The sequence below is a fragment of the Crotalus tigris genome, unplaced genomic scaffold (genome assembly GCF_016545835.1).
Source record: "Crotalus tigris isolate CLP2741 ecotype Arizona unplaced genomic scaffold, ASM1654583v1 scf7180000018831.1652172, whole genome shotgun sequence".
NCBI lineage: Eukaryota > Metazoa > Chordata > Lepidosauria > Squamata > Viperidae > Crotalus > Crotalus tigris.
The window spans coordinates 1,025,960-1,050,863 of NW_024097221.1; the positions used below are offsets into that span (position 1 = coordinate 1,025,960).

At 36.0% G+C, this 24,904-nt stretch overlaps 1 protein-coding gene across 4 annotated transcripts in view; it reads left to right on the forward strand.

The window, feature by feature from the left end:
• Positions 1-24,904, forward strand: part of CAPRIN1 (cell cycle associated protein 1) — a 38,314-nt gene extending 13,410 nt beyond the window's left edge. For 2 of the 4 annotated variants that reach the window (XM_039356833.1, XM_039356834.1), the window contains exons 5-19: positions 954-1,192; positions 1,311-1,393; positions 10,851-10,988; positions 12,028-12,080; positions 12,165-12,251; positions 14,025-14,180; positions 14,399-14,504; positions 15,141-15,202; positions 19,499-19,609; positions 20,111-20,260; positions 20,669-20,822; positions 21,342-21,536; positions 22,339-22,439; positions 23,027-23,090; positions 23,725-24,904. In XM_039356833.1, coding sequence (XP_039212767.1) covers positions 954-1,192; positions 1,311-1,393; positions 10,851-10,988; positions 12,028-12,080; positions 12,165-12,251; positions 14,025-14,180; positions 14,399-14,504; positions 15,141-15,202; positions 19,499-19,609; positions 20,111-20,260; positions 20,669-20,822; positions 21,342-21,536; positions 22,339-22,439; positions 23,027-23,090; positions 23,725-23,789 — 1,764 coding nt within the window. In that variant the 3' untranslated portion in view covers positions 23,790-24,904. The remainder of the gene's footprint in view (positions 1-953; positions 1,193-1,310; positions 1,394-10,850; positions 10,989-12,027; positions 12,081-12,164; positions 12,252-14,024; positions 14,181-14,398; positions 14,505-15,140; positions 15,203-19,498; positions 19,610-20,110; positions 20,261-20,668; positions 20,823-21,341; positions 21,537-22,338; positions 22,440-23,026; positions 23,091-23,724) is intronic. The other 2 variants (XM_039356837.1, XM_039356835.1) reach the window with 2 other exon arrangements.

Genomic DNA, 24,904 nt, shown 5'->3' on the forward strand with positions numbered 1-24,904 from the left:
CTGGAAAGGCCTTTGCAGCCGAGAACTGAGCTACAGATTCAATCCGTAGCTTGGTTCCCGGCTGCAGATGCCTTTCCGGAGGGCCTTGGATGGTGAAATGCAGGCGAAGCTCAATTTTCAGTTGCAGAGGCATTTCCTTTGTCCACAGAAGAAGTGGGCCAGCTGGGCAGGGCTGTCGGTGTTGCTGCCATGAGGTGAGACTGTGGAAAAGACCCCCCCTGAAAATAAGACCCGGTGCCTCTTTTGAAAGCAAAAAAAAAAAAAAAGACCAGGTCTTATTTTCGGGGAAACACAATAGTATGGAGAAGACTAATCACAGTTAGTTATGTCTTAAAGAGAGGGATCTTGGTTGTCACTTTTAAAGATCTATATGACATTGAACCAATTTACTTATGAGATTTCCTATTCTCAGTGATTTCTGCCCATTCCTCTAAATATGGTAGAGTGGGCATGCTCAGACTCCCAGTGATGAAGAATTGTCACTGGGTGGATTTCAGGAAATAGGCCTTCTCTCCCCTGGGGCCTATCCTGTGGGACAGCCTCCTTCCCATTCCCCCACCCCAGATTTAGGCAATCCTGATCCTATTAGCTTTTCAGAAGATTGAAAATCTGGCTCTTCCCCCTAGCAGTGGGCCCAGGATATTAATGGATCTCTAGTATGAGTGTGATTTGATACATCGATTGAATTTTTAGGAATTCCTTGTTTAGAATGAGTGGTTACATATATTTGTTAAATAAACAAATCTAGTTAAATAGTATGGGGAGCAGGAAAATCTTATGAAGCTTTTAGCTATTCATTATCTCCTCAGAAACTTTTCAGGAAACACTGAAATATTTGAAATAATCAAGTATTGGGTTTCTCCCGTTAAAATGCTTAGAATGTTTAATAAGTAGAATCTGTTAAATTTGTTTACTACTTCAAACACTTGTTAAGCAAACACATTTTTTACCAGATTCAAAAAACAATAAAGAAGACAGCCCGACGGGAACAGCTAATGAGAGAAGAAGCTGAACAAAAACATTTAAAGACAGTACTTGAATTGCAGTATATTTTGGACAAATTGGGTGATGATGAAGTGCGCAGTGACCTAAAACAAGGAACAAATGGGGTATCTATATTAACAGAAGCAGAACTATCCACACTTGACGAGTTTTACAAGCTGGTTGAACCTGAACGTGATATGAACATAAGGTATATGATTGAGTATAAAGCCAAAATAATTCAGAATAGTAATTGTGATCTAATTACTTTTTTTGCAACATGAAACTTTTGAGGTAACATTACATTTCTGTTAATTTCTTTGTTGAAGGTTGAATGAACAATATGAACAGGCATCCATTCATTTGTGGGATCTATTGGAAGGGAAGGAAAAACCTGTATGCGGGACAACATGCAAGTATTTTTATTCTTATGATTTTTAAATGATAACATTTAGAATATTTAGAATATTTAGGTTGATTCTTTATAATTTATAGTACCTGTGGTTTTATGGTAATACCAAAAAAGGAGACATAACACTGCAAATTCTCATACAATACCCTTAATTTTATATTCTAGCAAAACAGTGCTTAGGATCACCCAAAAGAAAAAGAGATGCCAGATGTTCAAGCTGCTTTAGAAAAGGCCAAGGAGCTTGAGACATTGTTGCTGATGCATGGTGGATAACTGAGAAAACCAAAGAATATCAAAAAGAAGCCATTGTATGCTTTTTTTGATTATATAAAGTCTTCTGTTTGTGTTAATCACATCAAGCTCTGGAATGTGGTCAGAAGAATAGGAATCCCAAGACATGCTATTGCCCTCATGATAAACTTATACATAGGTCAGAAAGCCATTGTATAGACAGAATATGGTGAAACAAACTGGCTCCAGGATGGCAACTGTGCATGACAAAGCTTTGCTTTGCCCTTATTTATTCAATATATATGTCAAATAAATTTTAACGGCAACTGGATTGGAAGAATATGAGCATGATTTAAAAACTGGAGGAAGAAACATCAACAACTTGTTTTATGCTGATGACAACATGGTGATAGCTAAAATTGCAAAGGATATATGAGCTCTAGTAATAAAGGTCAAGGAGCACAGTGAAAAAAATGGGACTAAAATTAAATACAAAGTCCAAACTAATGACAGGTAGAACAACCAACCTTAGAATTTATAGTAAAGATATTGAAATGGTGGATAGCCTTTTAAGATTAACCATCAACAGTATAGAAACAAGTAGTCAGGAAGTACAGATTAATACTTGGTAGAACAAAAAAGTCTTGGATAAGATATTAAAATGTTTTGATGTTTCTGTATCTACAAAGAATCATGCAAGCCACGGTATTCACTGGGATTGTCTATGGAAGAAACAAAAGTTGAAATTTGAAGAAACATGATAGGAAGTATACTCACACTTTTGAGCTTTGGTGCTGGAGAAGGCTTCTGAGAATACCATGGGCAGCCAAGAAATAAAAGGGCCATCAAACTACCGTATTTTCCGGCGTATAAGATGACTTTCTAAACCCTGAAAATCTTCTCAAAAGTCGGGGGTCGTCTTATACGCCCAATCATCTTATACGCCGGAAAAATATTACTCAAGTTTTCTCTTCCCCCCCTCTCTCGCTCAAAAAGAGTCCTAGGGTTATTATTATTAAAACCAGTTGATCAACTAAAGATATCTCTTTCCAGCCTCTATACTGGGAGTACGATTATCTGGCTGTCGTGACGGTAAGATTTCCTGGAGGTTTATTCCCCATTCTATAATGCTGCATTGCATATCGCCTCCTTCTCTCTTCTTCCCTCTCCGCCATCCCAATTCCTTGCCCGCCCCTCCAGAACTGCAGATTGGTTGTGGCCGTCCCGTGATTAATTCATTCAAAGGAAGTAGAAAGGGATGGCTCATGTAATGGGGAAGGGGGGGGAAAAGAGTTGTAGGTGTTTTTTTTTATATAATGAAAACAAACCTAAGCATCTGCGTCCATTCGAGGCACTTCTCAGCGCTTATTCATCCGGGGCCTTTTCGGTGTTTACCTCTCACTCCCGGTGGGAGTAGCTTGGGGGAAGCGGAGCTTGAAAGGAGGCGGGGCCGTAGGAGATGCTCATGGGGGATGCAATGGCGGCTCATGCTGAGTGTGTGACCGGTGGCTGTGGAGGTGGGCAGGCAGGCGGCGGCAGCGCAAGGCGTTCCCTCTTTCCTCGCGCCCCACACGGTAGGGAGAAAGGAGGAGGAGGCTATGGGTCTGGAAGGGGAGGGGTGTCAGCTAAATTCATCTCGGATTTACGAAGCAGGAATGGAGGGGGGACAGAAAACAGCTACACGGTCCTTTCGCCCGTCGACTTCCACCGAGCTTATGCCAGCGGTTTCCCCCGCCTAAATAAACTTGCATGGTGCATTTGTGGTGTTATTTATGACAGATCCTGGTTGGTCAATCTGGCTCCTGTCAATAAGTACTGTAGTGCACTGAGTTTTAATAACAAATTAAAAGGAAAGCATTTACTTCCCCCCCCCCATTACCTGAAAAGGGGACAACTTACCACATTTTCAAAGGGCGAATGCCTTTCTTACTTGGTTTATTAACTGCTTCCTTTCCTTCTTCCCTAAACATTCTGGCTGTCGCCAATTTCATTCTTGGTAGTGTTGCTTTAAAAAACTGCTGAGAAGTCCTTTTGTAGGCAGGGCAATTTCCATCAAGGTGTGTGTGCAATTGACAAGGCAGAGCCCCGAAGTTTCCCGGCTTACAAACATGCAGGCTTTCTGCTCGCTCGGCTCGGGGAGGCTGTGGAGGATTCGGGGGGTGGAAGACCGAGAGGAGGAGATCCCTATGTGCAGCCTACTTGCTCCAAGCCGGAGCTCGCTACCGGGGGGGGGGGCAACGGAAGGGACCCAGGGAGTCGCATGCATGCCTACATACGCACGCACACACCCTGAGCTACTCATTTGGAATTACAGGTGGCCAATGAGAACTCAGAAAACTTCGCTTCCTTTCCTCCCTCCCTTTCCCCTTCAGCGAAAGGGTATATTGGCTTGTCCATTTTTTCCCAGGGCTTATAAGATGACAGGAAGGGCTGGGCAGGCAGAGAGAGCTGACCCACCCAATCCAGGCAGGCTTTGTATACAACAACCAGCCAATCACTGGTAAGTTGTACACTGGGTACATACAGTATAGCACCAGTATTTGTACCAGTTCATACAGTACAGCACCAGTACATACAGTACAGTATTCAAATGTCCAACAGTCAAGACCCCACCACCAGCAAGAAGAAAGAAATATGAAGCCAGTTTCAAACTTAAAGTTGTAAACTTTGCCATGGAACATAACTGTGCTGCTGCAAGACAATATGGAGTAACAGATGGTTCGGGACTGGAAAGCAAATGAAAAAGCATTAAACAGTATGCCAAGGGGTAAGTGTGCATTAAGAAGAGGCACCCCACATTGGCCAGAACTCGAGAAACATGTAGCAGACATGGTGAATGAGCATCGCCAAAATGGTTATGTCGTGACACGAAATAAAATATGTTTGTTTGCACTTCAGTGGGCCAATTCTAACCCAGATCACAGCAACAGATTTAAGGCCACTGTATCCTGGTGTACTAGATTCTTGGAAAGGCATAATATGGTACTGAGGCAAAAGACGAAAATTGCACAAAAATTACCTGCAGATCTTGATAGCAAAGTAATTAGTTTCCATCGATACGTAATACAACAGCGTATTAAACATGGCTATGCGTTAAATAGTATTGGAAATACGGATGAAACTCCAATGAACGTTGATATGATTGGAAATAAAACTGTCCATCAAAAAGGTGAAAAAACAATTTTAATTAAAACAACAGGACATGAGAAGTCCAGTTTTACAGTGGTACTAGTATGCACAGCTGATGGTGCCAAACTGAGACCAATAATTATTTTTAAAAGAAAAACAATGCCGAAACTCAAGTTCCCTGTTGGTTGTTTTGTACATGTGAATGAAAAAGGCTGGATGGATGAAGAAGGGGTAAAGCTATGGCTTGATAATGTATGGAGCAGGCGACCGGGTGGACTTATTCAAAAACGTAGTCTACTGGTGTGGGATATGTTCAGGGCTCATTTAACTCCCAGCACCAAGCAAAGGCTTGCAAGACTAAACACAGATGCGGCAGTTATTCCTGCAGGATTGACATCGTTAGTACAGCCACTGGATGTGTGTCTAAACAAGCCATTTAAAGATTGCATTCGAGAACAGTGGAATGAATGGATGGTTAGCGGTGAAAAGTCATTCACAAAAGAAGGAAAAGTGTGTTCCGCAGTTGGATGTTTTGTGCAAGTTTGTCATAAAAGCCTGGAATGATATTGATGCAGAAACAATAATCAAGTCTTTCAAGAAGTGTGGCATATCAAATTAATTAGATGGTATGGAGGACGACTACTTGTGGCAAGATGAAGAGGAAGCTGAAGCTGCGACCACACCATCTGATGCGGAATTCGATCCATACGATGACTGCCTTACAAATGTATCACAAGATGTCATTGATATTTTTATGATATCAGATGATGAACAGGATGATTTTGAAGGCTTTTAAAGGGAAAGTATCACACCAGCAAAACCTGTAAAAATAGCTTGCAGTTATGATGGGTGTTGCTGACTCGCCAGGGACTTGCCTGGCACTTGCTCTCTCTATTGTTTGTTATCTTCCTCCTATCACCATCAGTTCCAGTTTGGTTGACAGCTTAGAAAACAAACAGCATGGCAGCTCCCATGGGTTTATTGTCTTATCCCTCCTTTCAGCTTTAGAGTGAATTAAGAAAAGTTTAATCCACTTGCACTGTTTTATGTTTACATGTTTGATGACAAACAGCCTTATGTTTATAAGTGACAGTTTTCCTGCTAAGTACCTGCATGTCATAAGCATTTGAATTAAAGTTACCATATTGAAATCAAATCTGATGTTTTTTTTATTAAGTTTTACAAATTTAATACAATATAACCCAAACCCCTCCCAACCCTTCCCCCCTCCCACACTTCCCAGAGCTGATTACAGGGTAACAAATAAACAATCATAATCTAACAAACATTACCCGACTATACTATCAATCAATCTATAACATACTTTAACTCCTTTTCAAAACAAATGTTAACTAATTAAAAACAAAAATAATAATATAATTAAACCATAACACTAAAAATAATATAAATTCAACCATATTAAACTATTAATAATAATCTAAAATCTACTCATATGCAAGATAATACTTTTCAGTCTCATATTTCTTTTGAATGTAATCAATCCATCTTCTCCAGACCGAAATTCATTTTTCTTGTGAATGGTCCTTCAGATAGGTGGAGATTTTTGCCATTTCTGCTAAATTAGACACCTTAAGTATCCATTCTTCCATAGTAGGCAAAGAATTTTTCTTCCAATATTGCCCCACCAACAATCTTGCAGCTATTATAAGATTCAGCATCAAATTAATTTCTTTAACATCAAAATCTACCATAATACCCAACAAAAATAATTGCGGAGTAAACTTAATCTTTCTCTTAAAAATCTTTTGAATATTCCACCAAATTTTAATCCAAAAAGCTTTTATATCTCTACAAGTCCACCAAATATGAAAATAAGTTGCATCTAAACTTCCACATCTCCAACATTTGGGCTGTAAATTAGGATACATGCGAGACAACTTTTGGGGATCCAAATGCCATCTATAAAACATTTTATAAAAATTTTCTCTTAAATTTTGCGCTTGGGTAAATTTTACATTTCTAACCCAAATTGTCTCCCATATATCCAATAAAATCGGCTCTTGAATATTTTGAGCCCATTTAACCATACAATCTTTAACTAACTCCATTTCAGAATCCAATTCTATTAAAACATTATAAATTCTCTTTATATGGGCTCGAGTTTGATCTTTAATCTGTTTTACCAACCTTTTGATCTAAACTCCACCTCACTAATAATTGATTATACTGAAACCAAGAGTGTACAATATTTTCTTGCTTCAGCTCAGTTAAAGACTTTAGTTGCCAATCCTTCCCTACCAAACTAAGTAATTCCTTATAAGAAATCCTATCCAAATTCACTCCCCTAGATATTCCCTCTATTGCGTGTCCAGGAATCCCCCAAATTGGAATCTTATAATTTAACCTATAATAATACTTCTTCCAGACACGCAACAAAGCACGTCTCAAAATATGGGATTTAAAAACCTGATCCACTTTTTTGTCATAAATTAAATATGCATGCCATCCATATAATAAATCCCATCCCTCAAGAGAAAGGATATTTTTATTAAGTTGAGCCAATCACTAATCAGCGCTAAAACCACCGCATCATAATACAATTTTAAATTAGGCGCCTTAAGTCCTCCTCTTTTCCGTGCATCTTGTATAATCTTAAACTTAACTCTTGGTTTTTTCCCTGCCCAAATAAACTTATTAATCCCCTTCTGCCATTCCTCCAAATTAACGTCTTTTTTCAAAATAGGTATCATTTGAAACAAGAAAAGAAACTTTGGAAGAATATTCATTTTAACTGCTGAGATTCTCCCCAGCAAAGATAACTGTAATTTTTTCCAATCATTTAAATCCTTTTGCACTTTAACCCATAATGTCTCATAATTATTTTTATACAATTTAACATTAGAAACTGTAATATATACTCCTAAATATTTAACCTTTCTCACTATTTCAAAACCTGTTAATTTAGCCAAGATATCCTTTTCCTTCATAGACATATTTTTCGATAATATTTTAGTCTTACTATTATTTACCTTAAAACAGAGACCTTCCCATACTGAGTTAAAATTTCAACCAGATCCCTAACCGAATCTGTCGGTTGAGATAATGTCACAACCAAATCATCAGCAAAAGCTCTCTAAATCTGATGTTTTTTAATTTTTATTTGGTGTGCGTTGGAAGAGGGGTAGTCTTATACGGTGAGTATAGCCCAAACTCTATATTTTAACTGGAAAAGTTGGGGGTTGTCTTATACGCCCAGTCTTATATGCTGGAATGTACGGTAATAACAGTTCTCTCTCAAGACACAAAAGACTAGGAAGACTCAAATTACCCTAGTCTGGCCACATTGTGCAAATACATAATTTCTTTGGAAAACCCTCTGATGCTGAGAAAGATGGAAGGATAGAGAGGAAGAGATGATCAGCAGCAAGGTGGATGGACTCTGTTATAGTAGCAATGAGTTCACCAGGTTAGGGACAGATTGTTGTGAAGAAAATCTACCTAGTGGCCAGAGTCAGAAACAATTTGATGGCCCATAATCAATGTATTAAATTGTGTATTTACTAGGTTGTTATTAGAACATTTTTTATTTGTGTTAATGGACTAATTGGAAAGAAAGTTGGTCATTTAGGAATGTCCATTAAATCACATCATGGGGATTTATATAATTTACCCTAATTTATATCATTTCTATAATGACATAACAATACGAGTGACATAAACCATAGCATAAATTTAGTATGCTACGTGCAAGGTCAATTGCATTGACATCTGGAAAAAAAAAGGTTTCCCTGTATTATATTGCTGGTAGTGATTAGCAAATATTTCTTTGCAAAAACTGGATTTGCAAAAGGGGTTTTCAAATAAAATTGTGTATTATGCAGAAAAATATTACAAATTTCATGTCTCCAACTGAAGAAGAATGAACTGATAGCCAGGTCAATTTAACAATACAGATAATTCTTCGTTAATGACTGTTCAGTGACTTTGAAATTACGATGGTGCTAAACTACGAGAGTTATGGTGTGGGCCCTAAGTTATGGCCATTGCAGTGCCCCTGTAGACATGAGATAAAAAAGCAATACCCTTAATACTGTGGGGTGCTGCAATTATACCTCTTGTCTGTCTCCTGCCCAGTGCACTCAGCAGTGCAAGTCTGGACCTGAGGTAAAGTCCTGAAGCTTTAGCAGATTGTCTAAACTAGAACTGCCCCAGGCCTGGCTGCATTCTCCAAGTCATATGAGCCTTGGGGAATGGCACAATTGCTCTTGCCACTTAGTGCTCTAGATCTCTGCATTCTGCTTGCCTTTGGGCATTTTTTTTTCTGTTGAGAAACTTGTGCAGGCTACCCAAGGCACCTCCAGATCACACCAGGCCTTCTTTCCCAAAGCCTATTCATATGCAACTTTGGAAGCTTCCAGAAACCCTTTCCAACTTCAGAAGCCCTGAGCTAATAGGTTTCATTCTTTAGAGGTTTCCTAAAGCCACACATGACCTCGGATGACTTTGGGAACCCCATGCAAACATATTCCATTCTCATGAGACTTCTGGGCCTGGAGCAAGCCCGGGACTCCCTGGCTGCCCCAGATTTGCTTCCCACTGCAGCATCCCTCCAACTTGTATGCAACCTGTATCAGGCCACTCGGGGCTCTTCTACTGCCCTGAGGCATTCTCACATTTTTTTAAAACCTGGATTATATCTGCTTAATGATCTGCACAATCACTTTAATGACTGCAACTAGGACAATCAAGATTTTCATTGTCTCACTTAATGATCATTTTGCTCAATAACTGAGATTGTGATCCTAATTCAAGGCCTACTAGTATAGTTTCAGAAAGGTGTAAAAACATGGTTCTGCGGCCTTGCTTCAGGCTCACAGAAGAGTACAAAGCCATGCGCTGGTTGGTGCCCTGAAAGCCCTACCCCTGCCTTTTCAACAATTTTAATATTAATTTTAATTCATCCTTGTCCTTTAAATTATAAATTTCGTATACTGTTTTTATGTTTTAACGTTTTTTACTTGTACACCTCCCAGAGTCCCTCTGTGATGCAAATGTACAGTTTTAAAAATTTGATAAATAAAATAAATACTAGATTCTAATATATCTAATGAAATCAATTTGTACAGAAATTATTTTATGAGGAAACTTGATGCCTATATAAAACTAGTACCCTTGATTAGAAGATGCACAACCTGAATAGTCTCATACTGGATAATACTAGATTTTGTTAAAAAAAAAATCTCTTCTATAAAAGAAGACTAATTTAGAATTTGTGGTAAATGCTATATTCATTGAATATTTTATATTTGAACCACTTCCACAATCATTTATCTCAGTAGGCTCCTTTCAGAGGACTTACAAACTTCTGTGAAGCACTGTATGCCTTGGGCTTTGATCTTCAAGTGGTTCTTTTGTGTTAAATACCATAAAAAGCGACATCTTTGCTGCCTTATTATGTCCTCTAATTGAATTGTCCTCTTAATATGGTAGTAATTCTGAAGACAGTTCTTGATTTGAAAAGACCCAAATGCCATGCTAACTTGATCATCTCTGATCATTGGATTCTGGAAGACATACTAGACAACATTATTGTGTAATACTAGAATTCTAAGCAATGTTGGGCAGTTGAATCTGGGTTATAGTTAACTTGGTTCAATTAATTTTTTTTAAGGAAGTAAGATTTCTTGTTGCTCATTAATATTAAGATGGCTGCTTATTGTAGACGTAGGAAGAATGTTGTACACTAGTATACTCTAGAGTAAGCCTGCCCAGTAAAACGCTTTTTCGTTTTTGTTTGTCCTTGTTGAAAGTATCAGGTTGAAATATTTGTTCCTGTTAATAATTTTACAGAAATATTAAAAGCAAATATTTTATGATGTGTATTTTCCATTTATATAATATTATATGTATATTATATAATCTTGAGCAAAAATCAGTCAAAATGCATTTCTGTTTATATTACAACAAATATACATGCATTTTAATATACTTCTGTAAATAGAAACAATTTTTAAAATTGAAGTACTTTTTAAAATATGGAATAATTGAAACATAATGATAGTTTCTCTCTCATGTAGTTAATGTAAAGATATTTGGCAAGCGACACAATAAAAAAGTGCTGTTTTCATGGTTACAGATAAAGCCCTAAAAGAAATTGTTGAACGCATTCTTCAAACAAGTTATTTTGACAGTGCTCACAACCATCAAAATGGACTTTGTGAAGAAGAAGAGACAGCATCTGCACCCACAGTTGAAGATTCTGTGACAGAAGCTGGTAATTAAAAGAAATAACTGATTCTGATCCTAGTCATGTTAATTGAAGAATACCACTTTGCTCAATGGGAGTTATTTCTGAGTTAAAATGTATAGAAATACTCAAGATAGATTTGTAGAATTTTTGTAACCTTGTGTGTAGTTATTTGTTGAGTGTAGTTTACTTACTATACTATGTCACGTATAAGAGGCTATACTCCACTACACAGTTAGAAGTTGATTTTTAAATTGTTTTCACATTTATTTTCATACAAAATAAATTGGTCACATGTAGGTCACACTGGCCAGCCTTTAAAAACTAGGCTAGCAAGGCATCTATTAAATCAAACCACAGAAATCTGTAGTTTTTTTGAAGTCAGGAATTGTATCTTTTTTTTAAAAATGTGGTGTTAGCTTCTGGATTTACAAGAGTATATGTTTAGTGAAAAAGTCACAAGAAGAAACCAGAATTTTTAGACTTTGTTTATTCAAAGGCTTAATATATAAAATGGGAGCCGAATTTCTCAGTTATCCATTTTGCCCTTTCCTCCAAACAAGAAGAAGTATGTTTGAGAGATGTTAATGGGTGGAATGGATCCCTTAACTCAAGGCATTATTTTACTTAAAATTTCCACAACCCACAAAATGAGTTGAAATGTTTTGCCTGCTAGTTCCTAGGATACTCGGATGGGGTGGGGAATAGGGGCACAAGAGAAGATTTGTGAGTTACACAGTCATGTTCCAGCTACTTAATGTTTTCAGAAGGGCACAATATTTATTAAACATACAGTTCAAGAGAGCTATTAAATAATGAAATATCTCAGATTTTAAGACCTGTATTTTGTGGATTGAAATAATTAGTGGTTATAATTTTACTTCACAGCTAAAATATAGATGAATAAGAGTATTTTTACTATTTTTTATTTTATTTTAATTTATTTGATTGTTGGAGGTTTCCACAATTACTGAAAATCAGGCATAGAAGTTTAATAATTAAATATTATTAATATAAACATTCATTTTAATAAAGGCTTTATGTAAAGAGTGTATTTTCCTCACAGAGCCAGAACCAACAGAAGAATACACTGAACCAAGTGAAGTTGAATCAACAGAGGTACTCTTTAGTAGAAATACTGTAGTCACCTTTCTAGAATGAATGTTGTTGGTTTATTGTTGTATTCTTTCACTTTTATTTTAGTATGTAAACAGACAGTTCATGTCAGAGGCTCAGTTCAGCAATAATGAAAAGGAACAAGTAGATGAATGGACAGTTGAAACTGTTGAGGTAAATTGTTACATATCTTTTATGAAATTTCAGTAAGTTATAATTCCTTCATAACTTATAATTACAATTAAAATAGAATTATTAATCTTGAACCAGTTCTCAAAAAAACCCCTTTGACAGGAATGAATATTTTCTTCAAATATAGGAGTCCTCGGGTTACAACAACTTGCTCAGCGACTATTGAAAGTTGCAACATTGCTGAACAAGTGGTACTTATAATGGGTCCTTGAAGTTCTGGCTGGGTGCTTGGCAACTAACTCGCACTTGGAATAGTTGTCTTCCACTTACATGATCACAATTTTGTGACATTCTTTTGGGTCTTCCATCAAGCAAAGTCAATGGGGAAATGGCAAAGAAAGTTGCAAGTTGTTTTGATAAGTCTCTCAACCGTGCACCCTCCCCCCATCCTTCTGCACTTGTGCCATGCTGATCAACTGCACACCCTCAAGAGTTGTACTTGTACAGTGCCTACCCGCTATTCACACAGTCTCCGTGGCCACATGTGCGCCCCCTTGCTCCCCACTGGCGTTGGTTATTGAAAGCTGGTAGGAAGTTGCAAAGAGGTGCTTGCTTAATGATGGGGACTGAAAGGATTGCCAAGATTAAGTGATATGGTCATGTGACATTGTGTTTTATAACTGCATTGCTTAGTGACTAAAATTCCAGTCTTAATAGCTGTTGTAACTCGAGGACTACCTGTATTTATTATTTTATATACTGTATTAGTTTATCTAGAAATCCTTACAGATATAGTTTGACCCTTTATCAATATAAAACACAAATGGATCAGAATCAATGAAAATGCAAAATTTCAGCAGCTGTATGGTTGTGCATAGAGTATCGACAGTAATAGCAAGCACTGAATCATTGATATAAAGGATATTTGAGCACTAATATAAAATAAAAATAAGCAATCATACAGTTAGCATTTTCTTATAAATGCATACCAACTCTGTTGTTGGAATTGTGTAAGCTCATTAAGTTAAATATGTATTTTAGTTAGATTCTAAATTTAAGGATGTAGTCTTTTCCTCTTTATAAAGATGTATCTACAGGTTGTCCTCAATTTACACCATAGTTAGGACTGGAATTTGGAGCACTAAGTGGTGCAGTCATTAAGTGAGCCGTCGCATGACCGAACCTGATTTTGCTACCATTTTTACCATGGTCATTAAGTGAATCACATGGTTATTAAGAGAATCTGGCTTCCCAAATGGAATTAACTTGGCTGGCAATATCTCAAATCGCTATCATGTGTTGCAAGAGGCTGCAACAATAGTAAATATGAACTGGTTGCCAAGCACCCGAATTATGATCACATTACTGCAAGCGTGGTACAACGTTTATAACTTTGAGGACGGGTTGTAAGTCACTATTTCTCTATTTCCAAGGCCATTGTAACTTTGAACTGTTGTTAAATGAATGGTCGTAAGTCGAGGACTATCTGTATAAAATAACTTTTGATTACTGTCATATTATTATTAAAATCCTAAGCATGCTATTATTTACAGAGATCTACTTTCTTCTTCAGTTTCTAAGTAAGCTAATAGCATATAGTGCTAGCTTCATTCAAATCATCCTTCCCATTTTTGTACTTTTTAAAGGAAATAATGACCCAGATCTTAACTATTTAAAACTGCAAAACATTTATCTTTATATTCTTCCTCCTGGAGTACAAATATACTATTGCCACAAGGTTGCTAGTAGATAATATTGTCAATTTGCCATTTAAATGTAGACTGACTGAAATTGTATTGATTATTTTTAATGTAGGTGGTAAATTCACTCCAGCAGCAAGCACAGGCTACATCTCCCCCACTTCCAGATGCACACACACTTACAGCTGTTGCTCAAGCAGATCCACTTATTAGAAGACAACGAGTGCAGGACCTTATGGCGCAAATGCAAGGCCCATATAACTTCATGCAGGTAATTAATAATTTAATTAATACAAAATTACAGTATTTTTAAATATGTGTAGAATCCTGTTGAAGTGGGGAACTGTTTTCTTCAATTGAACTGAAACAGAATGGCATTGACTGATTTGCATTGATTTTGTCTGTGGTGAAGCTGTCTTAAATCTAGTCTTAATAATGTAAGAATTTATGTCTAGTGAAGCCGGCTTAAATTTTGACTTAATTATCTAGGACTCTATGCTGGAATTTGAGAACCAAGCACTTGACCCTGCTATTGTTTCAGCTCAGCCTATGAATCCACAAACTTTGCAGATACCACAGATGGTTTGCCCTCCAGGTCTGTAATATAATATTGTTTGTATGTGAACTATGTAGCAAAATAGCAATGAAACTCAAGCAATTAAGTATTTTTACATTTCACTCCATTTTATATTCCATCTTTCCATTTGTAGAATGTTCAACTGTACAAGGAAAAAGTGATGCTTAATAAAAATATTTGCAGGTTATTATAATATTGAAACGTCTGGCTGAAAAGACACATTTTAAGTATACTTTTTAAAGTGGAAAGAACGGGACTTAACACACATCCTAAGGAAATAAGTCCCTTTGAAATGTTTATCCAAGTCAGTCTATCTTTGAAATTGGGGGAATCCGCAAAAGAAATTTCTCCTGCAGGTTTTAATATGTGGATAGGTTTATAATGGAAGAGGCAGTCCTTTGTTTACAACTTTAGAGGTTACAGTGACTGCTTATAAGCAATAGAAAATAGTTCTCTCAGTACCGAATTACATATTTCAGTTTGTATGATTAGAAACTTACCCGATCCATTTTGAACCAGCTGATATTTCTGGATATTTTTAAGCATAGTCCCATGGAGAAATTATAGTAATCAACTGCAACATAATGAGGCATTGTGCTTAAAGAAACGTCCACTGTATTAATTTCTGTATTGATTGTATTATTCTGTTTCTAGTTCATGCTGAATCTAGACTTACACAAACAACCCAGGTTCCTATACAACCTGAAGCCACACAGGTAAGAACCCTTGATAACTAATGGCTAAATATTTCTTTCTAAAACTTCCTCTTCCCCTTATTTAGGAATTGTTGAATAGGTTCTACAATACTTTCTTCATTAGCATGTAATTAGAAGTGGATGAACTTTTCATATTGTACTTCTAGATTACCAAAACTGAGGCAATCTGTTTTCCTTTAAAAATCCGAGCTTGTATCTTTCACACTATTTTGACCTATCATCCGGAACTATTGAAGGTGTGCTTTAGAAAGGAAATATAGGAAAAAAAAGTTTCCCCAGGCCCATGTAAAAGCCCTGCTCTGGTTATAGGAGAATCCACAAGCAATTAAAAATATTTATAAAACTTTTTCAAAACATTTGAACCTCATCATACTCAAAATAAGATACAGCTAGTAACTTAGCATACTGCTTAGTTTAGCATTAACTCCAATGGGGAAGTTACATAGAAAAAAATCTGTCAATGCCTCTATGGCGTTTACATTTATGTGATGTCTCCCATATAGAGACATCATAATGAGAAGGCAGCAAAAGTCTCTTAAAACTAGGGTTATACAAAACGTTGGGTGGTCAGTTAGTTTCAGGTGGTCTGTGCTTGGATTGAAATATGTTTCATCTCGGTACGTATTCCAAAAACATAGAAGTAGAGGTGTTTAGAATGAGAGACATAGGGAAAATGATCAAGTGATGTGTAAAAATAGCTAAACAGAGGAGAAAAAAAGTTAAGGTTAGGTGCTAGGAAAGTTAGATGGGCTGGTTTTTTCTAACACATTTTCAAACATGGCAGACACAATTTTTTTCATGCATGAAACAAAATATATTTCATGTACTCATAAGTATAATCAAAGTATATTTCATCTACTCAAAATTCTGAAGTAACAATCACCCTTGGAAATTAATTGTGGAAGTTGGCTTTATTTTAGTATTGGAATTAGCATGTTATTGTGACTTTTGTTTGTAATATTCTTTCCAAATTAGAACCATCCCAGTAAAGTATTTGGGGGTTAATTGAATCATCACCATTAATTAATTTCACATAGAGTCTTTCAAAATGCTGTTTTCTTGCCCAACCGTTTCTAGATAGTTGCTTACAACCAGTGAGCATTGTCTGTAGAATGTATAATTTTTGTCCATTCATATGTCACCATCAGCTCCATCGGTTTTTATTGAGTCTAAATATGTTAGGTTAGTTTAAATACCAATTAATTACTGTAGTTTTAAAAAATTTCTTTCTAGGGCCAGTAAGTGGTTCATTGGACTCCTTAAATAAATTTCTATTAAAATTAAGGATTAGGATTAAAGATGAAGCCATGATTAAAACCACAAATGAAAATCTGAATAGAGTAAGCATTTCTTGTAACTAAAAATCATGCTAATTTTTACTAGCAGTTTCAGTATGGCATGATCACAAATGGAGAGACTTTTGGAAAAATAATAAAAGACTTTAAATCTGTAATGCTTATAGAAATATGCAGAATTCAAAAAATCTGATTGTAATCCTCTTCAAATGCATGAATTATATTACTTAATTCTGATAAATGACAGTTTTAAGAACACACATTACTTGGAAACAAACTGTTTAAGTAACAGTTTAAGAAACATTTTATAATGGATATTAACACTTCCTTATTTCTAGCACATTTAAACAAAGCTATTGATAATTTGAATTTGTGCCAGCTCTTATGTTTCTATGTGACTGACCATTTGAAATGTAATTGTATGCATAGAATGCCACATAGTAGGGCAAGCCAATTTTAATGGTATATTCAGGGTGGCTGCTGAATAATTTATTCCGGTTTTTAATTTATTCTTGGTTCTGTGATGAATATCTTCATCACTTTAGAGGTAGTTTTTTCTGTCCCTTAAAAAATCATAGAGGAGTGTTTTTGAACACTTTCTTGTATAAGTAGTCCTCTATTTATGACCATAATTTGGAGTGGAATTTCATTTGTTAAGCAATGTGGTCCTTAATGGAATCATTAATGACCAGACCCAATTTTATACTATTTTTATATCATAATTGTAAAGTGAATCCAGCTTCCCCAATTAATGTTGCTTGTTGGGAAGGTTGAAAATTACGATCATAGGATGCTACAGCTGGTCATAAATATGAACTGGCTGCCAAGCAACCTAATTGCAATCATGTGATCGCCAGGGTGGTAATGTGAGTAGCAGGCCGTAAGTCATTTTTTCTGAGGCCATTGTAAGTTTGAATTCATTTCATTTAATTCAGTTCAAATTTGAATCCAATGAACAGTTGTAAGTTGAGGACTACCTGTAGCATTCATTCCAGTTATTTTTGAGATTGCATATAATGAATTCTCTTCTATTTTACTGTTCATTTTTTATTTATGTCCTAATTTTCTGTTCAGTTGAATACTTAGTTAAAATACAGTACAAATAGGAAATAAGTATAGGAAATATAGATTTAAAATCAATGTTAAAATCATTGAGTATTAATAATTAAAGCAGGTTTGGTACTAGCTGATGCTTCTGATTACTTTTCAAGAGTAATGGTAAGCTATATTAGTCATGTCAAGAAAGGTGGCAAGGAGAAGTGGAATTGGGAGTCGCTAGAATATTATTGGTGCTTTATTCTGCAGCTATGGATAATTTTCCCTGCAGTTTAATAAATACAGAAGAGCATAGGCAACAACATGGAGCCCTATGGAATACCATTGGCCAGTAATCTAGATGGTAGTAATCAGTAGTCTCATAGTACTGCCTTCTGTGCACAGTCCAGAGAAGTACACTGAGACCATTGCAAGGCCCATTCTCATCAGATTTGTTCAGAATGATGCCACTTTGAATAGTGTCAAAGCTTCCCACAATTCCAGGACAACTATTTACATTTGCATCATTTAGTTTCCAGCAAAGGTTGTTCATTAGTCTTCTAATGTATAGACCTGTTCTATAGAGTCTATAATTCTATAGATTAGACAAGTTCTTAATTTGATGATGTCAGAAGCCTTTCCCTTCCTAGCACATGAAAAGAACTAAACAAACAAATAAATAAAAACAAATATAAGTAGTCCTTGATGTAATACTACAATAGGGACTTGAAAATTAATAATTAAGCAGTGTGGTTATTGTGATGTCTTGTGACTGCACCCAGTTTGATGAACTTTTCTCCCACAGTCAATAAATCAATCACCATGGTTGTTCAGTGAGACATGACCACGACTTGTGACCTTCTCTGCTGGCTTCCCCATTGACTTGGCTTGTTGGAAGTTGGCTGAGAATGTCACAAATTGTGATTGCGTGACAGTGGGACACTGACTGTTGTAAATACACAATAGTTGCCAAGTGCTGGAGTCACAGTCACATGACTGCAGGGAGACTGCAATGGCCATGAGTCGTTTTTTTCCTAAACGAATGCTCATAAGTAGGAATGTCATTAGCAAATGGCTTTGATAGGCGCCTACACTTACAGATTTAATTATCTCTCAAAATTTGCTCACGGCTTTCCTCCTGCTTTGCAAATCAATGCAGGCTTACCCAGGCAAAATGCGGATGAGATTAATGTGCTCCTACTTTGCTGGTGCAAGGTTTGCCCATGCAGAACAACAGCAAATTTGACAGCATTCCTGCCTTGCAAACAACAGACTTAATCAACTTTAAGAAATTTTTCAACCCCTCCCATTTACGTTGCTTATGACCCGCTTGGGATTCATGACCCAGTGTGAGAAATTCTGGATTAGGCAGCAATTAGAAAATTTGTGTAAGTAATCTTTGAAAAAAAAAGATAACATTTCTTTATCTTCGGTAATAGGCACACTTACTTATTACATCAGTCATTGTTACTTAATTTGCCTTGGTTCAGAGACTGGGCTTTATACTAAACTTGTGTAAAGATCTATGAACTGAATCTCCTATCCAAATTACTCCTTTTGAAGAAGTAGAAAGGATCACTGGAAAATTTGGTACAGCTAGTATAATTACTAGGCATTCTTAAAAGATTATGAAAAAAAAACTATATGGTCATAATAATCCTTAGTATATCCATCTCACAGAGCACTACTGTAATATAAAAAGAAATTCTATGAAAGCCTGCTAATACTAGAATTTGCAGAAGTTTTTTTTAAATATTTTGGCCTATCTAGAAACTCGGGGAAAATGTCAGAAAAGAACTTGATGAACTAGAAGAAATGAAAGCCTTTAGAAAAGAGTTTCTAAATGTGAATAAATATCCAGAAGAATGCTGCTAACATAGAGAGCTGTAAAACTCATGAAAGTCAAACGAAGGATTTGCCGAGGGGCCCTAGATGGAGTTTCTGTTAAATTTTAAAACTTTGACAGGTCCCCTTGGTTTCTTCCACAAGTGAGGGATATACAGCATCCCAGACCACGTATCAGCCTTCTCATTCAACAGAACAGCGACCTCAGAAAGAATCAGTTGACCAGATTCAGGCAAGTTATGAGACTTCATTATGCTTGGGAAGGGAAAGAGTTTTGCATATATAGATGAGTGCCCCTCTTAAAAAGTCTTGGAAGCCATTTATTTTAGGTATCAGGGTGGGGGGAGGTTGATAATTTTTTAACTTGAATGTCTTTTTAAGTTTGTTTGTTCCGATCCTGAACATTTTAGAAGCAATTTTTTAAAATTTAAATTTGGGTAGACTGTTCATCTAATCAAAAGGTGATCAGATATAATTGATATTTGATTGACAAGGAAATGCCTTGGTAGGTTCACTGTACCTGCACAGGAAATTACTTTCTGTAATCTTTTCACGTTCAAAGTTAATTCAGAGTAGAACACTAGGATCTTTCTATTCTTAATAAAGTGAGGATACTATGTAAGAGGGATTTTATATTTTTATTAGGCACACTTCATCAGCAACAACCTATTTCATAATTTAAAATGGTATTGATGTCTTGCTTGCTAATGTTAAGTTGAATTTTATTTGTCAGGCTTCAATAACCTTAAGTACAGATCAGACACCAACATCATCGCCACTTCCAGCTGCATCCCAGCCTCAGGTATTTCAGGCTGCCTCTAGCAAACCCTTGCATAGCAGCGGAATCAATGTTAATGCAGCTCCATTCCAGTCCATGCAAACGGTAAGCATTAAATATATTAAAAATGTAGATAAAAATTTTGGATGTCAGTATCATGATAATGGTCAATTTTTCTCTAAATACCATTAGTAGTTTATTTTATTTTATTTTATTTGTGTCCCACTTTTGTTGTTTTATAAATGACTCAAGATGATGAACATATCCAACACACCTTCCTCCTGTTTTCCCCACAACAACAATCCTGTGAGGTGAGTTGGGCTGAGACAGAGTGACAGCCCAAGGTCACCCAGCTGGCTTTCATGCCTAAGGCGGGACTAGAATTCATATCTGGTGCCTTTCTAGCCCGGTATCTTAACCACTAGACTAAACTATGTTTTTGAAATGTTTATGGAATATTCCTTGAATCTTTAGTTTAAAAATTGAACTGATTTTTACTTACTTTCCATCTAGGTATTTAATATGAATGCACCTGTCCCTCCTGTCAATGAGCCAGAAACTCTAAAGCAACAAAATCAGTACCAGACCGGTTACAGCCCAACATTCTCCAATCAGCCCCATCAAGTAGAACAATCAGAACTTCAGCAAGAACAGCAGCTTCAGACAGGTAAAACTGTGAAAAACTGAATACTTTACTTTCAAAAATGTTTTAAAGAGAAATAGCCTAAATAATTCTTTACTGATGGAGTTTATATAACATATTGTGTGTATTGTGAAAAAAGCAGTTCTACAATATTTGTATGGTTTTACAAAGGGGGAAATACTGTGGGATAAATATCAATGTTGATGCTTTTATACACCAAATTGAACAAAACCCATATCCTAGCTGGTAAAAGGGACCTCCTCCCCCCAGAAAACTTTAGGAAACTAAATTGATGAAGTTATAGAGTGAATTCTTTAAATCATGTGAAATGTAGGGACTATTCTACATGTTTAGGGAATTCAGACTGCCATGTTGGATTTAATTCTGCAAACAATCTTTCTTTAGATAGGTAAACATTTACTGTCCTACTTGGTGGCTCTTAAGCAGAGTACATTGGTGAGTTAGCTTGATATTATTTGAGTCTTTAGGAAACTGGAGTATACATTCAAACTTCTTGTACTGTCTTGGTTTTTTTCATTTTAGTGGTTGGCACTTACCATGGTTCCCCGGACCAGTCGCATCAAGTGGCAGGTAACCACCAGCAGCCTCCACAACAGAATACTGGGTTCCCACGTAACGGTCAGCCTTATTATAACAGCCGGGGAGTGTCTCGTGGTGGATCACGTGGCACTCGAGGCTTAATGAATGGATACAGGGGACCAGCCAATGGGTTTAGAGGTAAAAACTTAAAAACCTTTTAAGATTAATTCTGAATGTTTTTCAGAAATGCAGAATATCAAAAAGCTTAAGCATTAGCATAGCATGCTTTAATTTTTTAATAACAAAAAAGTGCAGCATTACATAAACTTTGTAGTAGTTGCTCTAGTGTAATATTAGTGAATAAAGAACAAAGCAGATAACACAAGGACAAAGTATGAGAAGGAACTAATTAGAAGTGATTTGATAAAAGTTTAGTATAATGTATATGAAACTGAAACGTGACTTTCCATCTGTAACCTGCTAAATGGCTGCATCTTTTTCAGGGCTTATTCCTTGGCTTACAAAAGCAAGTCTTTCACTTATACAAACTATGGCTCTTGATGGTATTCTTTATTTTGGTGCCTGAATTTATTAATGCACTTAAAATAATTTATAATAAATCTTGCATATAATAGGAAATCTTGAAGACACTGAATGGTGCACAGGAGCCCAGGTGCAGTTTAAACACTTATCTGGTAATTTTATGTTAAAAGGTTAAGTATGGTATAGATAGAAGAAGAATTTATTTTCAACCTAATATTGAATTGTGACGTTCTAGTGTGTTCTGTTTGTAAGGAAATTTTCCATGATCATATTTGTATAATTTACAAGCAGGAATCAACATACTCATTCCTCCTTCCTTGTAGTGTTTTCTCAGAGGGTTCAATAAAATAAGGATTGTTCTTTGCGCACAGGATGCTGTTTCTGGATATATCATAAATATATTCATCTATATTACATTAGATAATCCTATCTAGTAATCGTCTTACCTGATTTTTAGGAGGATATGATGGCTACCGTCCTTCATTTACTAACACTCCAAATAGTGGTTACACCCAGGCACAGTTTAATGCTCCAAGAGACTATCCCAATTACCAGCGGGTAAGTGTACTTTATAAATGATCTTTTGAATGTAGACTATATAGGAGATAAAATGTGTTTTATAACTACTTGTGAAGATATATTGGATCTAAAATTAATTCAGTAAAAATTAATTTTGGATCACATTTTAACTTTTAAAGTTGAAAGTACTCTGGGATTCTTAGGTTTACTCTGTTTTGAACAAGGTAAACCTCATTTCATCCCTGATCTACACATATTCTCCTTTATTTTTCCCTGTAAAAAAGACTTTCATAGCCAACTGCTTATTCAAAAAACAAAATCATCCAAAATAAATGAATTCTTGGCTGGCTTTTTAAATATATGGAAATATCAGAGTATGTAAATATGCATTTTAATCTCCCTCATTCCCAATTGCTTGACAAATATCTTTTGAGTATACAGAATGTTAATGGCAATTAGCAAAGATAAAAGGGTCATGAAATGAAATTCAATAGTCACGAAGCCTTTCTAGGTCTTCGAAATTTTTTGTTGTTGTTTTATTTTTGCCCTTGCTTAAACAATTCCTTCTAAAACACTGGAATATTGAATTTTAGTTTTTTCACTACTGACTGGTCTTTTTATTTCAGGATGGATATCAACAGAATTTCAAACGTGGCTCTGGACAAAGTGGCCCTCGGGGAGCCCCTCGAGGTAATGTGAATAATTGAATTGTGATTTGAATATTTATAGAGATTCTGGAGTTGAATATTTTCAGGTATTTCAATTCAGTTTCTTTAATAGTTGCAGTTTATAATTATGGTTGTTAATTTATTTTTCCAACTGTATATTCCCTTTCATGCTATTATTTGATCAGAATTGTTGTTTCACAGTTGCCATTAGTGTGGAAATCAGTAAATTTTTTGTTAGGTGGCTGACTATTCTGGAAAAAAAAAGTTTCAATCCTCTCTCTGGGCAATAATTTGCATTTTGTTGCTGGACCACACAGAACCTCAAGCAAGCCGATTAGAATTGTATACCATGTTATTGACTGTAATATTTTATCATTCCATTCAAATATTATCTGAAAAGAAGTTTCGGGTAGGATAGTATCTATGGAGTAAGGAACTTGTAGGACATGTTTAAGGTTTTGGTATGAAATCATGCATTATTTCTGCACATTCAGGGGCATTGCTTCTGTACATCTGAAGTCTATTTCTTTGTTGAGAAGGCAAGTAGTGGCTAATATTTTCAAGCATTAAATAAACGTAAGAGTTTATGTAGAAATAAATGTTCTTCCTGAAATCAAGTCTCAGTCCCAAAATAAATTATTATTTTTATTTTCTAGGTCGTGGAGGGCCCCCAAGACCCAACAGGGGAATGCCTCAAATGAATGCTCAGCAAGTGAATTAATCTAATACTCAAGATTACTTTTAAAACGCCAAAAACACTGGCCAGTGTACTATATACATGTTACCAGAAGAGTTATCTCTGTTTTCCTTTATAGGAAGTTCATAGTAAAGGGATTATTTTCATTGCCCATAAAGACAAGACTACAGTTTTCAGCTTTATATTACCCGGATATGGAAAGAAATGCCGTTTGCGCTGCATGTTCTGTCCTAATCGTCACCTTGAGCCTTGCACATGAGATCCAGACCCTTGCTTTGATTTAAAACAAAAATGGCAGTTTCAGAGTAAAGAAAATGTCTATAGTTAATTGAACAGGCAGAAATAATCCAACTGACTTCATTGATGTCATATAGTTCTGCAGCAAATTTGGATAAGAATCTGTAAACCCATAAACGTTTTACTCAGACAGTTGATATATTTAAACTTTTACATTAAAAAAGATGGAGGAAGTGAAGTGTGGCTTAATAGAACAACTACATTTCAGCTTTTTCTGTTTCATTGAAGCGCCTGAATATTTACATGCATAATAAAGAGCCCTGACTAGATATTAAACTGGTGAACAGCTTAGGCACACCCTTAGCTACAGCACTTTTTTATTAGTCTGACTGGCTGTGGTAAAGGGATGCATTAATTGTTTTGTGTATCTGTTATAATTGTGTAAACCCCAAATTAAGCTTTGATTGGCACTTTAAAATTTTGTGTAAGAAATAGAAGATATAATCTGGACAGCCACTTGTGTTTTCAAATGTGAAGTATTGAAAGAGATCTCTCCTGAACACATTTCCTGGATAGCAATGCTGTTTGTAAGGATTGGTATTCCTTATCATTCCTTATGATTTGCACATTGTCTGTCATTAATACTTAATCTTGCTGTATTACCACCTTAATAACTGATGCTGGTACTGATGGAAATTAATGGGTATGCATACTACATGTCACATGTCTTTTTCCCCCTGCAGCTTAAAGGTTTGAGAAATCTCAAATCCTTGCTGGTGCCCTTTAAATTGCTCTCTTTTGAAAAGCACCAGTAAATGTTTTGATCCATTTCCCCTTTTAAGGGAAATTACAGCCAGCAGTTCCAAGTGAGATAAATAAACATGTTTATATTAAAAAAAAAA